At 36.4% G+C, this 15,961-nt stretch overlaps 1 protein-coding gene across 8 annotated transcripts in view; it reads right to left on the bottom strand.

Annotated features, from left to right (window-relative positions):
- ZNG1C (Zn regulated GTPase metalloprotein activator 1C) overlaps positions 1-15,961 on the bottom strand; it is a 53,020-nt gene that overhangs the window by 25,879 nt on the left and 11,180 nt on the right. For 7 of the 8 annotated variants that reach the window (XR_008506694.2, XM_045882206.3, XM_045882204.2 and 4 more), the window contains 2 exons: positions 2,991-3,050; positions 1,569-1,606 (listed from right to left, as the gene is read on the bottom strand). Coding sequence is in view for 7 of the 8 variants with exons in the window: in XM_045882206.3 (XP_045738162.1) it covers positions 1,569-1,606; positions 2,991-3,050 (98 nt within the window). In the remaining variant the exon portion in view is untranslated. The remainder of the gene's footprint in view (positions 1-1,568; positions 1,607-2,990; positions 3,051-15,961) is intronic. The other variant, XM_045882205.3, reaches the window with a different exon arrangement.

Here is a 15,961-nt window from a genome sequence, read left to right as displayed (position 1 = left end):
CCGAATCACAAGCAGCTACTGGGGTCAAGCTTTGCAACCAGAGGAATTGGACAAGCGGGCAAATTCTTTATATAAAGGAAAAGTTATTTATCTGGCATCTGACTTAAAAAATCTAAAGTTTCCATTATCCTGACAGTATGTCAGTTTTGTGTAGGTATATTGATTTAATAATTTAAGAGGTTTTATCAAGGTGGCAGGAGGTTAAACGTTTACTGTGTTTGCATTATTCAGAATGTTGCTTTGTTTATTTGGCCTCAATTACACTGATAATAGATTCTATTTAACTTCTCTGCAAATCTAAATATACATATAAAATTATTCCTGTAATCATAAATACATAAAGAGTTTAACTCTGGGTATGATATCTTAAGTCTATCAAGAAGACAAATAAAATATCTTAACTGCTATCTCTTCTGTAGGTATCCCAAATTTGGTAATAAATGTATGTAAGAGATGAATTCAGACATGCCTATAATAAACATTCAGAATGAAGAATTTATTTTGCTTCCTCCATAAATATTTTGTTAGAAATATCATGATTTCAGAACAGTCGGAATTTTTCTGAGCAAAATTGTAGTATCTGGAATCTTTCTTTGATTCTTAAGATGACTAATAAATTTGGACTCTAAATCTACAGAGAAATTATTTTCCAAACATCTCAAATTAGGCAGCTCTATTCCTGAGGGAGACAAAGGGCCAGTGAAGGGATAGTGGTAACCACTTAACAAGCATGCTCCACCAACTGAACCAGCAAGGTGCCCCGGAAGTAACACTTTTTCAAATTAACAAATTGAGATATATTGTGGAGTAGAATACAAAATGGACGTGCATTTTTAAATATTAAATTTAAACTTCTAAGAAATGATCACTGAGGGGGCTATCCACATCCCAGAGTGGGACCGGGAGACGGAGGATAATTTCATTCTCTTTTCCCTTTAGTAGTATTTCACTTGGAAAGTGAGAAATATTGTTTTATTTTATGCAACAACAGGTTTTTAAAAATCTTACTAAGTGCATTTTATGAATTGAAGTCCATTTAAATGCATTTGAAGAACTTGGTAGTTATGAAAACATTCACAGGAGGATACCATTTAAAGGAGAGTTTCTCCTCACTACACTTATGTATAAACCCTGATTTCTCAAAATAAGGTAAAGCGATTCTTTTTTAACACAATTATTTCTCCAGTTTGTGTCTGGTAGCAGTTTAACAAGAGAAAAAGGTTCTCATATGCTTTCTCAAGCTCAATTTCTTCTATCAAATAGAAAAACTCATCAACAATGGGGTTGAGTCCCAGTAAGGAGTTACACATACCCAAACTTTATCCTGTAATATCATCATTACAAAATATTACACTTCCAACTACCATATCAAGACAGAGTAACAGAAAATACTTAATTTTAAAACACAATAATTAAAAGACACACAAATTTCATCTATTGTTCACAATAGTTTAAAAAAAAACTTGTTAAAATATTCAAACAAAACTGCAGAAAAAAAATTATAATCAATCCCCACAAACCCAGCTTTTAACAAATAATTAGCAACTCACAGCAATCTTTCAACTTACTTTTAGTCCATATTTTGAATCCACAACAGTTATGATACCTACAAAGGAATATATCTTTTAATCACCTCTATGCTTGAGAATGAAAATCACAACTAACCTATTTCAGTTCACAAATGTTACTCAATAAAATATTGTTTTTTTCTCTTGCCAAAGCTGCAATTTAATTCAATTCCACGAACAAGCAGACACATTTTAAATGTGTACTGAGTGCCTTAGCACCATTTTAACCCATTAGGGAGGTTATAAAATAATTTTTTAAATTAAATAAAGAAGTAAATAAGAAAATAAGATTTTTCTGGCCTTTAAAAAGCTTTAAATCCAAAATATGATGAGACAAATTCCGTAATATAAACTGGAATGTGATAAATTACACAAGACAGGTTATTTCCAGTTTATATATTCACATTATCAAAATCAAGACTTTTCTTAACATTTAAATTACTGCTTAACAAATCTGAGATGTCTTAAGATATCTTATTCCTAATAATTTGCACCAAATCTAACTCACACAAGTATTTTCCGTAACATGTACCTAAGTTTCCAAATGGTCAGTTTGTCAATCTCTGAATTTATATGCCAAATAATTTTTTCAAATGATAACAGCAGAATGAGTCTGATGATACCTAGGGAATTCAACCAGCTCCATGCTACATATACTAGAGCCAAATGACTGGGCACAGTCTTAAATTTCACTCTTGAGTCTGTGGAAGACCTGGTTTAAAGAAAGGTAAAGGGTGGGAGGGGCATAGTTACTTCATTCATAAAGTTTCTATATGTCTTAAATGAAGTCTATGAATACAATTGCCCAAAAGTGTTATGGCAAAAAAAGTAAGGAGTGGGGGCTTTGCTTAATTCTTATCTTCAAGGGAAAATGAAAGCAGAAATATGATCCTCATACTGTATATTTTATTTTCATTTTATTTTTATTTTTTTTAAGATTTTGTTTATTTATTTGACGGAGAGATAGAGAGCACAAGTAGGCAGAGAGGCAGGCAGAGGGAGAGGGAGAAGCAGGCCGCCCGCGGAGCAGGGAGCCCGATGCGGGACTCGATCCCAGGACCCCGGGATCACGACCCGAGCCGAAGGCAGCCGATTAACCAACTGAGCCACCCAGGCGCCCCTCATACTGTATATTTTAAATAAAATAAAAAACTCTCTAACATACTAAGTACATAAATCAAATAGAGGATGTAAGAAACTGACATAGCATTTTAAAAGGAAAACCTTAGTGGAAGGACTAAATTGGGAGCTGACATTAAGACCCGACATCTAGTTCTACCACTCTCTGGGGCTTTGGAATCTTACTTCATCATCAAACTAAACAAGTTTAAAAAGATTAAAATTATAATGTGAGCGGGGAAAAAAAAATCTTAACCATAACATTTTCCTTGAAAACAAAAGAATATTTGCTTTTTAACTTACCATCAAGATAAATATCAACCCCTAATTCAGCATCAACCCAAAACATAGAAGCTACAGCACCTGAAAAATATGTACAATATTGATCAAATAAAAATATTTATTCAAACTGAGAAACACTATTCTACCCAGGCTGTTTTAATGTGTCCTAAAAGAATTAGCAGGCGAACACATACACAAATTATGTATGGCTTTCCAAACTTCTTTATGGGAATTACAATGACAGAATCTTTTACTATTTATACTCATTTCTTCCCCTCTCCCTTTTCTGCCCCCCCCCACAAAAAAAAGAAAGAAAGAAAAAGAAAAACAGATCAGCTCTTATCACATACAAACCCAACACCAAGCTTCTATCAATGCCATAGTAATCTGCCAATAGATACTACCAAATAATTTGGGCACTATGGATATGTGCACACGGGACTTATTTTTATGTTTTCTCTTCCAAATTTAATAATCATGCAGTTAACAAATAATGAATTCTCTCTCTAAGGGGAAGCAAAACACAATATAGATAATTCGGAAGCCACTTGACTGAAAAAGAGAAAAACCTGTAAGTTTTATAGAAGGAAAAGAACAGAAGGCAAAATTATACACTCTATAAGAGCATTACTAGTAAAACCTTATACTATTTGTTTAATACGGATATAAAGTTTGGATCTGAGGAAAAAACTTCTAAGTAAGAAATTAAAACTTGTTTTTGACAGACACTGGTTCAGTAGCAAAGCACACGCCCTGATCAGTTTGCTATTACACAAGAAAAAGAAAACCGGCCGTAAAAGAAGTATTTGATTTTTCAAAGCATCACAGGTCCAGTTAGTGACAGGGCTGTCCAAAAGAATGAGTACTGGGGAAAAACAAGGATAACTGAACTCATCCCCGTGTCTGAAGCTGTCCACTTACACTGAGGAGATGTGGCCCCCCAGCATCACTGTGTCAACAGCGAAATACCTGTCAGCTGTCTACAGTGATTACTCATGCAAGATATAGCAAGGGCCACAAGATCTAATGGTTTCCTGATACCTATTGATTTTTTCCCCAAAGCTTAATAGTTTTCCAATTTGACTGAAATAGGATTTGTGAGTAACAGGGGCGAATCAATGCCTGTTCTTTTCAAGGAAATTACTTTACCATGACAATTATTTAGCTTAGAACTGGAGAGTGCCAGTCTCCTAAACGGTAAACAACTGAATTGCCAATAAGAATTTTCTTCACTTACTTGGCTAAACCATGATTTTAATTAATGAGGGAGAAAAAAGTAAATCTACTGTGAGTATCATTACCCCTAACAATAAGTCATTTAAAAAAGTCTTAATTTTTTTCACTCAGTAAAATTCCACATTGTTCATAAACCTTTTTTTTTAATTCATGGATTACTATTCAGATAGCTTCTAAGTCCTATACAGTTAACATTCATGTAGTATTAAGTTGAATTGCAAGAATATATTAGAGCTTTTTTTTCTAAATCTGATGTGTATCTTTGGTAATACTTACCAGGCTACTTAAGAAAACTATTTAAAATTTAGATGCAGGTGTTTAGCAAGAGGAGTAAGATGAGAGATTAAGTTAATCAATAGTTCCAAACCCAGGGTGATTTTTCTCCCCAGGGAATATTTGGCAAAGTCTAAAGATATTTTTAATTGTCTCAACTAGGGGAATGCTACTGGCATTTAGTGGGTAGAAGCCAGGGATGCTGTTAAACATCCCACAAGGCAAAAAACAATAAAACAGGGCGCCTGGGTGGCTCAGATGGTTAAGCGTCTGCCTTCGGCTCAGGTCGTGATCCCAGGGTCCTGGGATCAAGTCCCACATGGGGCTCCCTGCTCCTTGGGAGCCTGCTTCTCCCTCTGCCTCTCTCTCTCTCTCTCTGTCTCTCATGAATAAATAAATAAAATCTTAAAAAAAATTTAAAAAACAAAAACATCCCACAATTCACAAGACAATCCCCTACAAAAAAGAACTATCCAACCCAAAATATCAGTTGTGCCAAGGTTAAGAAACCCTGACCTAAATTACAGAACCTCCCTTATTCAAAACCGATTACAACAAACATTTAAATAAAATTTTAAAAGCCAAGTTTTATTAGCAACAACCCAATATACAACCTCCTGCAACAAATTTTGAAGAGTGATACTCTAAATAAGAAACAGAAAGTCCTATGTGACTTCTGATAATTCTTATTTCTACCCTAATAAGTGGTTGCGGGGGAAAAGTTTACAAAATCCAAATACTTATCAGAAACAGCTTTCAAAATGGCAAGAAGGGGAACTGAGCAAAGAATAAGTAATACAGGGAAAAGTCAACCAAGGGTAAAAGTTTCTAACCATTTCCACATTTTTGGAGGAGGGGGTCACTTTCTAGGGCTCAGAGCAAAATGAACTAAAAGGTCTGAAGCTTAAGGATGTACCTGCACAAGGTATTAATATATTTTCATGAGTAGTTGGAGGAAATTCAGGAGGGGAACACTGGGTACTTTAAGAGAACAAAACCTAAAAGTCATATTGCCCATCTGGCTCTCAGTCACCCCTTTTCCTTTGCTTCCCCTTCCCTGCTCTCAGCAAGACCCAGCATTCAAATTGAGGTCCAGGAGAAAAACAAGTTTAGGTTAAGATAGATAAGATATTAAAAATAATCCATCAACACCATATGTAAGTAGACTGATGTTCTCTACATCAATCACCAACATGCTGAAAAAACAATGCACATGTTTTTTCAAAGAAATGGAACATATCCTAAAATTTGTATGGAACCGGAAAAGACCCTGAATAGCCAGAGGAATGTTGAAAAAGAAAAGCAAAGCTGGCGGCATCACAATTCCAGACTTCAAGTTCTATTACAAAGCTGTAATCATCAAAATAGTATGGTACTGGCACAAAAAACACACACAGATCAATGGAACAGAATAAAGAGCCCAGAAATGGACCCTCAACTCTATGGTCAACTAATCTTTGACAAAGCAGGAAAGAATGTCCAGTGGAAAGACAGTCTCTTCAACAAATGGTGTTGGGAAAATTGGACAGCCACATACAGAAGAATGAAACTGGACCATTTCCTTACACTGCACACAAAAATAGACGCAAAATGGATCAAAGACCTAAAAGTGAGACAGGAATCCATCAAAATCCTTGAGAACACAGGCAGCAACCTCTTCGACCTCAGCCGAAGCAACTTCTTCCTAGAAACATCGCCAAAGGCAAGGGAAGCAAGGGCAAAAATGAACTATTGGGACTTCATCAAGATAAAAAGCTTTTGCACAGCAAAGGAAACAGACAAAACCAAAAGATAACCGACAGAATGGGAGAAGATATTTGCAAATATCTTATCAGATAAAAGGGTTAGTATCCAAAATCTATAAAGAACTTATCAAACTTGGGGCACCTGGGTGGCTCAGTCGTTAAGTGTCTGCCTTCGTTCGGCTCAGGTTATGATCCCAAGGTCCTGGGATCGAGCCCCGCATCGGGCTCCCTGCTCGGTGGGAAGCCTGCTTCTCCCTCTCCCACTCCCCTTGCTTGTGTTCCCTCTCCTGCTGGGTCTCCTCTGTCAAATAAATAAATAAAATTAAAAAAAAAAAAAAAAGAACTTATCAAACTCAACACCCAAAGAACAACTAATCCAATCAAGAAACGGGCAGAAGACATGAACAGACATTTCTGCAAAGAAGACATCCAAATGGCCAACAGACACATGAAAAAGTGCTCAACATCACTCGGCATCAGGGAAATACAAATCAAAACCTCAGTGAGGTCGCCTGGGTGGCTCAGTCATTTAAGCGTCTGCCTTCAGCTCAGGTCATGATCCCAGGGTCCTGGGATCGAGCCCCACATCGGGCTCCCTGCTCAGCGGGAAGCCTGCTTCTCCCTCTCCCACTCCCCCTACTTGTGTTCCCTCTCTCGCTGTCTCTCTCTCTCTGTGGAAAAATAAATAAAATCTCTTAAAAAAAAAAACCTCAATGAGATACCACCTCACACCAGTCAGAATGGCTAAAATTAACAAGTCAGGAAACAACAGATGTTGGCGAGGATGCGGAGATAAGGGAACCCTCCTACGCTGTTGGTGGGAATGCAAGCTGGTGCAGCCACTCTGGAAAACAGTATGGAGGTTCCTCAAAAGTTGAAAATAGAGCTACCCTACGACCCAGCAATTGCACTACTGGGTATTTACCCCAAAGACACAAATGTAGTGATCCGAAGGGGCACGTGCACCCCAATGTTTATAACAGCAATATCCACAATGGCCAAACTATGAAAGAGCCTAGATGTCCATCAACAGATGAATGGATAAAGAAGATGTGGTGTGTGTGTGTGTGTATACACACACACACACACACAATGGAATATTATGCAGCCATCAAAAAATGAAATCTTGCCATTTGCAATGACATGCATAGAACTAGAGGGTATTATGCCAAGTGAAATAAGTCAATCAGAGAAAGACAATTATCATATGATCTCACAGATATGAGGAATTTGAGAAATAAGACCAAGGATCATAGGGGAAGGGAAGGAAAAATGAAACAAGATGAAACCAGAGAGGGAGACAAACTGTAAGAGACAAACTGAGGGTTGCAGAAGTGGAGTGGGGTGGAAGGGATGGGGTGGCTGGGTGATGGACACTGGGGAGGGTATGTGCTATGGTAGCGCTGTGAATTGTGTAAGACTGATGAATCACACACCTGTACCCCTGAAACAAATAATACATTTTACATTAAATGAATAAATAAATAAATAGGAAAAAAAACAATGCACATATATCACAGCTTAGAAGAAACAAAAAAGAAGATAAAGGCAAGAAAAAAACTGAAGAAATGAATAAGGCATATAAATGGCAAAGAACCCATTTTGGAAGGAAACATAACCCAAGAAGCCAAAGAAAATTCTCAAAGGCCTATTCATGATAAGGAACTTAAAAACAACAAAATCAATTAAAAACAAACTCTAAAAGGCAAGATAAAGCAGAATAATATGAAATGGAAGTTTGTGTAAAGAAATAAACATACAACCAATAAACATATCATTACTTAACGAATTCTTTTAAAACATCATGGAACAGAACAGATACCGTTGGAAACAGAATTACTGACAGAAAGGAACACGTAAGATGACTGAAGTAAATGCAGAAGCAAAAGACAAAACAATTAGAAGATAAAACATATGGAGAACATAAGAAAATTCAATATAAGGAAAATTGGTGTCATCAAGTGGAGGACCCAATAATTGGACAAAAAAATCTTCATGGTAATAAGGTAAATGCTCCTAAATGAAGAAATAAACCTACAGATTACAGATTATACTGTAATCCAAGGAAAAAGGATTATGAATGACATGTAGACGTACCCTGGTTACATTACTGACCTTCAAAAATAAAGGAAAAAATTGTCAGGCAGTTTGGATGAGAAAGCAAGTCACTTTCAAGGAGGCAGAAAAAAATTAGACTTTTCTACACTAACATTCATTGCCCCAATATAATAAAATAATGACCACAAAGTTCTAATGAAAGTGTTCCTGAGGATATTACCTCCTGCCAAGTTGTTTTTCAACAATGAAAACACCAGGTGGACAGACTCAAAACATTAAAGGAAACAACAGCATTAAAACTCAAAAAATATATCGCTCACAAATCTTGATGATAAAAAAAGGAAATCCAGGCAATCAAAAAATACTAAGAGATCAAGAAGCAATATTTGTTAAGTTCTGAGGGAAGGAAATCGTGATCTGGAAATTTTATACCCAGTAAAATAATCCTTCAGGTATAAAAACAAAAGACAAGCACTCTCAAGCAAGTATGTAAGAACTTAAGGAAGGAGGGGCGCCTGGGTGGTTCAGGCAGTTGAGCGTCTGACTCTTGGTTTCAGCTCAGGTCATGATCTCAGGGTCATGAGATTGAGCCCTCTGTGGGGCTCTGCGATCAGCACGGAGTCCTCTTGGGACTTTTCTTTCCCTCTCCCTTAGCCCCTGCTCCCGACTCTCTCTCTCACTCAAATAAGTAAATATTAAAAAAAAAAAAAAAAAAAATGCAAAGGAACACAGCATCTATAGCTTGAAAGGATTACCTGACCATGAAATTCAGTCAATAAAGAGATTCATCAACTCAGGAATGGAGAAGCCACAGTACTGAGGTAATGAGGACTAAAATTGTTTAAGATAGAACCAAACAAGTATGAGAGAATGTAGATGTTAGGAATCTTAACACAGCACAGGATAAATCAATCAAAACCAGGAGATGGGACTAAGTAGAAGTGTTCATTTCCTACTCCTTTATGTCCGGCAGTCAAGAAATAACTCTGAACTGATACATATAGTTCAAAAACTAACTCGTCCCATTTGTTTATGTTCTTTATAACCTTTTTTCCCCCCTGAACTCATATCCCTTCCAGTGAAAAGGCATTTTTCTGATATTCAGGATTCCTTCATTTCTTTCAAGTTCTATTTCAATTACATAGTATTTTTTTTTTGCTTCTGCCCACCTTTTGAGGAATTTATTAATTAATTTTAATGATATCAATAGTTGATTTGTGGAGTATCTAATATGTGTTGGCTTACATATATATGTGTGGTTTACATATAGAATATACAAATTTTAATTGAGGTAAAATGGTATGTGACCTTGTATTAGTTTCAGGTGTATGGCGTAATGATTCAGTATTTGTATACATTACAAAGAGATCACCACAGTAAATCTAGTTACCATCCAACACCATACAAGTGACCCCCTTCATTCATTTCAACCCTTTAAACCCCTTTCCCCCTGATAACCATCAATCTGTTCCCCGTATCTGAGTTTTGTTTTGTTTCTTAGGTTTCACAGATCAATGAAATCTAACTTATTTCCCAGAGCATAATACCCTCAAGGCCCATCCCCATTGTTGCAAAAGGCAGGTCTGTTGTATATATATAGCATATCATCTTTATCCATTTATCCATCGACAGACGCTTGGCTGAAGGAATCCTAGCTTGGCTACTGTAAATAATGCTGCAATGAACATAGGGGTGCACATATCTTTTCAAATTAGTGTTTTCATTTTCTTCAGAAAAATACCCAAAAGTTAAATAGCTGATCACATGAAAGCTCTATTTTTAATGTTTTGAGGAGCCACCATACTGTTTTCCACAGTGGCTGCACCAATTTGCATTCCCACCACCAGTGTATGAGGGTTCCCTTTTCTCCGCATCCTTGCCAACACTTATTTCTTGTCAATTTGACTCTAATAGGTGTGAGGTGGTATCACGTTGTGGTTTTGATTTGCATTTCCCTGATAATTAGTGAAGTTGAGCATCTTTTCATGTGCCTGTGGGCCACCTGTATATGTTCTTTGGAAACATGTCTATTTAAGATCCTCTGCTCTCTTTTCAAATTGTTTTTTTGCACCTGAGTTCTTTACACATTTTGGATATTAACCCCTTATCAGACACCTGATTTGCAAATATTTTCTCCCAGTCAGTAGATTGCCTTTTCATTTTATTGATTGCTTCCTTTGCTGTGCAGATGCCTTTTAGTTTGATATAGTCCCACTTGCTGATTTTAGCTTTTGTTGCCTTTGCTTTTGGAGTCAGATCCAAAAATTCAACCAAGACTGATGTCAAGGAGCAAACTACCTGTTTTCTTCTAGGCATTTTATGGTTTCAGGTTTTACATTCAAATCTTTCATCCATTATGAGCTAACTTTTGTATATTGTGTAACATAGTAGCCTAGTTTCATTCTTTTCATGTAGCTGGTCCAGTTTTCCCATCACCATTTATTTGAAGGGACCATCTTTTCTTCATTGTATATTCTTGCCTCCTTTGCCATAGATTAATTGGCTAGAAAAGCCTGGGTTTATGTCTGGGTTCTCTATTCTGTTTCATTGATTTCTGTCTTTTTTATGCCAATACCATATTGTTTTCATACTACAGCTTTGTAGTACAGTTTGAAGTCTGGGACAGTGACATCTCCCATTTGCTCTTCTTTCTCAAGACTGCTTTGGCTATGGGGGGCCTGAGTGGCTCAAGCAGTAAGCATCTGCCTTCGGCTCAGGCTTTAGTTTTTTATTTATTTATCCCAGGGTCCAGGGATTGAGCCCCACATCGGGCTCTCTGCTCAGCAGGGAGCCTGCTTCTCCCTCCCCATCTGCCTGCCGCCCCCCTCACCCCCCGCCGCCCTTGCTTGTGCTCTTGTCAAATAAATAAAATCTTAAAATTAAAAAAAAAAGACTGCTTTGGCTATTCAGGGTCTTCTGTGATACCACATAAACCTTAGAATTAATTATTTGTTCTGGGGCACCTGGCTGCCTCAGTCAGTCGAGCATGTGACTCTTGAACTCAGAGTTGTGCATTCAAGCCCCATGTTGGGTGTAGAGATTACTTTAAAAAAATCTTTTAAAAAAAATTGTCCTAGTTTTGTGAAAAATGGCATTAAAATTCTGATAGAGGGGCACTTGGGTGGCTCAGTAAGTTGAGCGTCTGCCTTCCCTTTGGGTCATGATCCCAGGGTCCTGGGATTGAGCCCCGTGTCAGGCTCCCTGCTCAGCGAGGAGTCTGCTTCTCCCTCTCCCTCTGCTGCTCCCCCTACTTGTGCGCATGCTCGCTGTCAAATAAATCTTTTAAAAAATTTTTAAAAATACAAATAAATAAAATTCTGAGTTTGCAATGAATATGTATATTGCTTTGGGTAGTATGGACATTTTAACAGTATTAGTTCTTCCAAACATGAGCATGGAATAACTTTCCATTTAGTTCTGACTTAATTTCTTTCATCAATGTCCTAGTTTTCAATCTACAGGTCTTTCACCTCCTTGGTTAGATTGATTCCTAGGCATTTTATTCATTTTGATGCAAATTGTTTTGTTAGGCTTTTTGCAAGGATTGTTTCCTTAATTTCTCTGACAGTTCATTATTTGTGTCTAGAAACACAACAGGTAAGTGTACACCGATTTTGTATACAGCAACATGACTGAGTTCATTTACTGTTTTTTGGTGGAGTCTTTAGGGTTTTCTACATATAGTATCATGTCATCTGGAAATAGTGATAGATTGATTTCTTCCTTTCCAATTTGGATGCTTTTAGCTTTTTCTTGTGTTATTGCTGTGGGTAAGACTTCCTTGGATAAAACAGGCAAGAGTGGGCATCCTTATTTTGTTCCTGATCTTAGAGGAAAAGCTTTCAGCTTTACACCATTGAGTATGAGTTTGTCATGTATGGCCTTTATTATACTTAAGTATTCCCTCTATACCCACTTTAAGAGTTTTTATCATAAATGGACGCTGGAATTTATCAAAGGCTTTTTCTCCATTTATTGAGGCAATCACATGACTGCTACCCTTCATTTTGTTATGTGGTGTATCACACTGATTTGCAGATGTTAAACCATCCTTGCATTCCTGGAATAAATTCCATTGATCATGGTGTATGATCCTTTTAATATTGTCGAATTCAGTTTGCTAATATTTTGTTGAGGAATTTTACATCTATGTTCATCAGGGATATAAGCCTGTTAATTTTCTTTTTTTTTTTTTTTGGTGGTGTCCTTCTCTGGTTTTGGTATCAGGGTAATGTTGGTCTTATAAAATGAGTTTGGAAGCTTTTCCACCTCTTTTAATATTTTGGAAGAGTTTGAGAAGAATAGATATTACATCTTTTTTCTATGTTTGGTAGAATTCCCCATGAAGGCACCTAATCCTGGACTTGTTTGCTGGGTGGTTTTTTATTACAGATTCAATCTCCTTACTAATAATGCATCTATTCAGGTTTTCTATTTCTTCATGGAAGACTGGAAGTCTTGAGAGATTGTATGTTACTAGGAATTAACCCATTTCATTCATAGTAGTCTCTTTTGATCCTTGATTTCTGTGGTATGTTAACTTCTCTTTCATTTCTGATTTTCTTTTTCAAATAACCAGCTCTTACTTTCATTGATCTTTTCTATTGTTTTTTTTTTTTAGTTTTTTATTTATTTCTGCTCTGAATCTTTATTATTTCTTTCCTTCTACTAACTATGGGATTTATCTGTTCTTTTTTTAGTTCCTTTAGTTTCTAGTTCCTTTCTCTAGTTCCTCTAGAGCTATCTTTTTATGAACCTTGCTCTTAGAACTGCTTTTGCTGCATCCTGTAGATTTTGGACTGTTCTATTTCCATTTTCATTTGTGTCAAGTTATTTTTTATTTCTCCTCTGATTTCTTCATTGACCCAGATTATAACAGTTGCATGTTATTTAATTTCCACATATTTATGATTTGTCCAGTTTTCTTTCTGTAATTGACTGTTTTATACCATATCATTAAAGAAGATATCTGACATGATTTCAATCTTCTTAAATGTACTGAGACTTGTTTTGTAGTCTAATATGTGACCTATTCTGAGAACATTCCATATGTAGAGAAGAATGTGTATTCTGCTGCTTTTGGATGCTTTGTATACAATTAACCCTTGAACAATGCAGGAGTTGGGGCACTGACCTTCCATACACTCAAAAATCCACATATAACTTTTTTAAAAAAAGATTATTTGAGAGAGAGAGAGCGTGCACGCTCACACAAGCAGGGGGAGCGGGAGAGGGAGAAGCAGGCTTCCCGCTGAGCAGAGAGCCTATGTGGGGCTTGATCCCAGGACCCTGGGATCATGACCTGAGCCGAAGGCAGATGCTTAACAGACTGAGCCACCCAGGGACCCCCACATATAACTTCTGATTCCCTAAAAACTTAACTACTAATAGCTTACTGCTGACCAGGAGCCATACTGATAATATAAACAGTCGATTAACATATTTTGTAGGTTGTATTATACATCGTATTCTTACAATAAACTAGAAAAAAAAATGTTATTCAGAAAATTGTAAGGAACAGAAAATACATTTATAGTATTTATTTTTATTTAAAGATTTTACTTATTTATTTGACAGAGAGAGACAGCGCGAGAGAACATAAGCAGGGGGAGTGGGAGAGGGAGAAGCAGGCTTCCCACTGAGCAGGGAGCCCGATGCGGGGCTCGATCCCAGAACCCTGGGATCATGACCCGAGCCGAAGGCAGACACTTAACAACTGAGCCACCCAGGCACCCCCATTTATAGTATTATACTGTAAAAAAATCTGCATGTAAGTGGACCCACACAGTCAAACCCATGCTGTTCAAGGGTTAACTGTATACCTATTAAGTCCATCTGGTCTCATATGTTGTTTAAGGCTGACCATTTTCTTATTGGTTTTCTGTCTAGGTAACCTATCCATTAATGTAAATGGAGTACTAAAGTCTTCTACTATTATTGTATTGCTGTCCATTTCTCCCTTTAAGTCTGTTAATACTTGTTTTATATATTTAGGAATTCCTGTGTTGAGTGAATAAAAATTTTCCAATGTTATATCCTCTTATTGGATTGACCCTTTGTCATTGTACAGTGTCCTTTATCTCTTATTAGACTTTGTTTTAAAGACTATTTCGTTTGATGTAAGTATAGCCACATCAGCTTTCTTTCATTTACATTTGCATGGAATATCTTTTTCCACCCCTTCACTTTCAGTCTGCACGTCATTAGATCCAAAGGGAATCTCTCATAGGCAATATATAGATGAGTCTACTTTTTTAAATCTATTCAACTACTGTATACATCTTTTGACTGTATCTATTTACATTTAAAGTAATTATTGATAGGTATGTACTTTTTGCCATTTTGTTAATTATTTTCTGGCTGTTTTTATAGTTCCTCTCTATTCTTTTTTTCTCTTGCTCACTTCCCTTGCAGCCTATATGTACACACACATACACACACACACATATATATATACACATATACACACACACATATATACACACACACACAGCTTACACATATATATTTATATACTTGTTTATATACTTATGTTTGTACATTCATATGCTTGTTTGTTTATACTTATATATTTGTTTATATTTACATATATATACTTACATATAAATAAAAGCCTATTTCAAGTTGATAGCAACTTAAATTTGAATGTATTATAAAAACTCTACATTTCTGCTCTCTTCTCCACATTTTGTTTTTACATTTTCTTACTTTGTGTATCTCTTAATTATTGTAACTATACGTAAGTTCGCTACTTTTGTCTTTTAACCTTCATAGTAGCTTTATAAGTGGTTAATTCACTACCTTTACTATATATTTGCCCTTACGAGTAAGATCTTTACTTTCCCATGTTTTCTAGTACCTTTCCTTTTCAGCTTAAAGAAGTCCCTTTAACATTTCTTATAAGGCCAGTTTAGTGGTGAACTCCTTTAACTTTTGCTTGTCTAGAAAACTCTCCTCCAATTCTGAATGATAACCGTGGCAGGTAGAATATTCTTGGTTGGAAGTTTTTTCCTTTCAGCACTTCGAATCTATCATGCCACTCCCTTCTGGCCTGCAAAGCTTCATCTGAAATATCAGCTGATAGTGATTTGGGGATTCCCTTGTACTTAACAAGTTGTTTTTCTCTTGCTGCTTTTAAGATTCTCTTTAATTTTTGACATTGTAATTATAATGTCTCTTGATCTGGATGTCTTTGAGTTCATCTTATTTGGAACTCTCTATGCTTCTGGGACTTCGATGTCTGTTTCCCTCTCTGGGTTAGGGAAGTTTTCTGCCTCTTTCACTTTTTTTCCTTCTGGGATCCCTATAATGTGAATGTTACTCCACTTGACGTTGTCCCAGAGGTTCCTTAAGTTATCTTCATTAATTTTCTTGTTGTTGTTGCTTTGTTTGGCTGAGTTCCACTGCCCTGTCTTCCAGGTCACTGACCCATTCTTCTTCATTTATTCTGATGCTGAACCCTTCTTGTGTATTTTTCGGTTCAGTTACTGTATTCTTCAGCTCTGTGACTTGCATTTGGTACTTCCTTATATTTCCTATCTCTTTGTTGAAGTCTTACTGTGTTCAAACATTCTTCTGACTCTGGTAAACATCTTTATAACCATTACCTTGAACTCTTTACCAGGTAGATTAGTTATCTCCACTTGATTAAGATCTTTTTTCTGAGATTTTGTCTCCTCC

This window comes from Mirounga angustirostris, unplaced genomic scaffold, assembly GCF_029215605.1.
Source record: "Mirounga angustirostris isolate CCGP_5_RB_7025 unplaced genomic scaffold, mMirAng1.0.hap1 SCAF_15, whole genome shotgun sequence".
In the NCBI taxonomy this organism is placed as follows: Eukaryota; Metazoa; Chordata; class Mammalia; order Carnivora; family Phocidae; genus Mirounga; species Mirounga angustirostris.
This window is presented reverse-complemented; position numbering and strand designations above follow the sequence as displayed.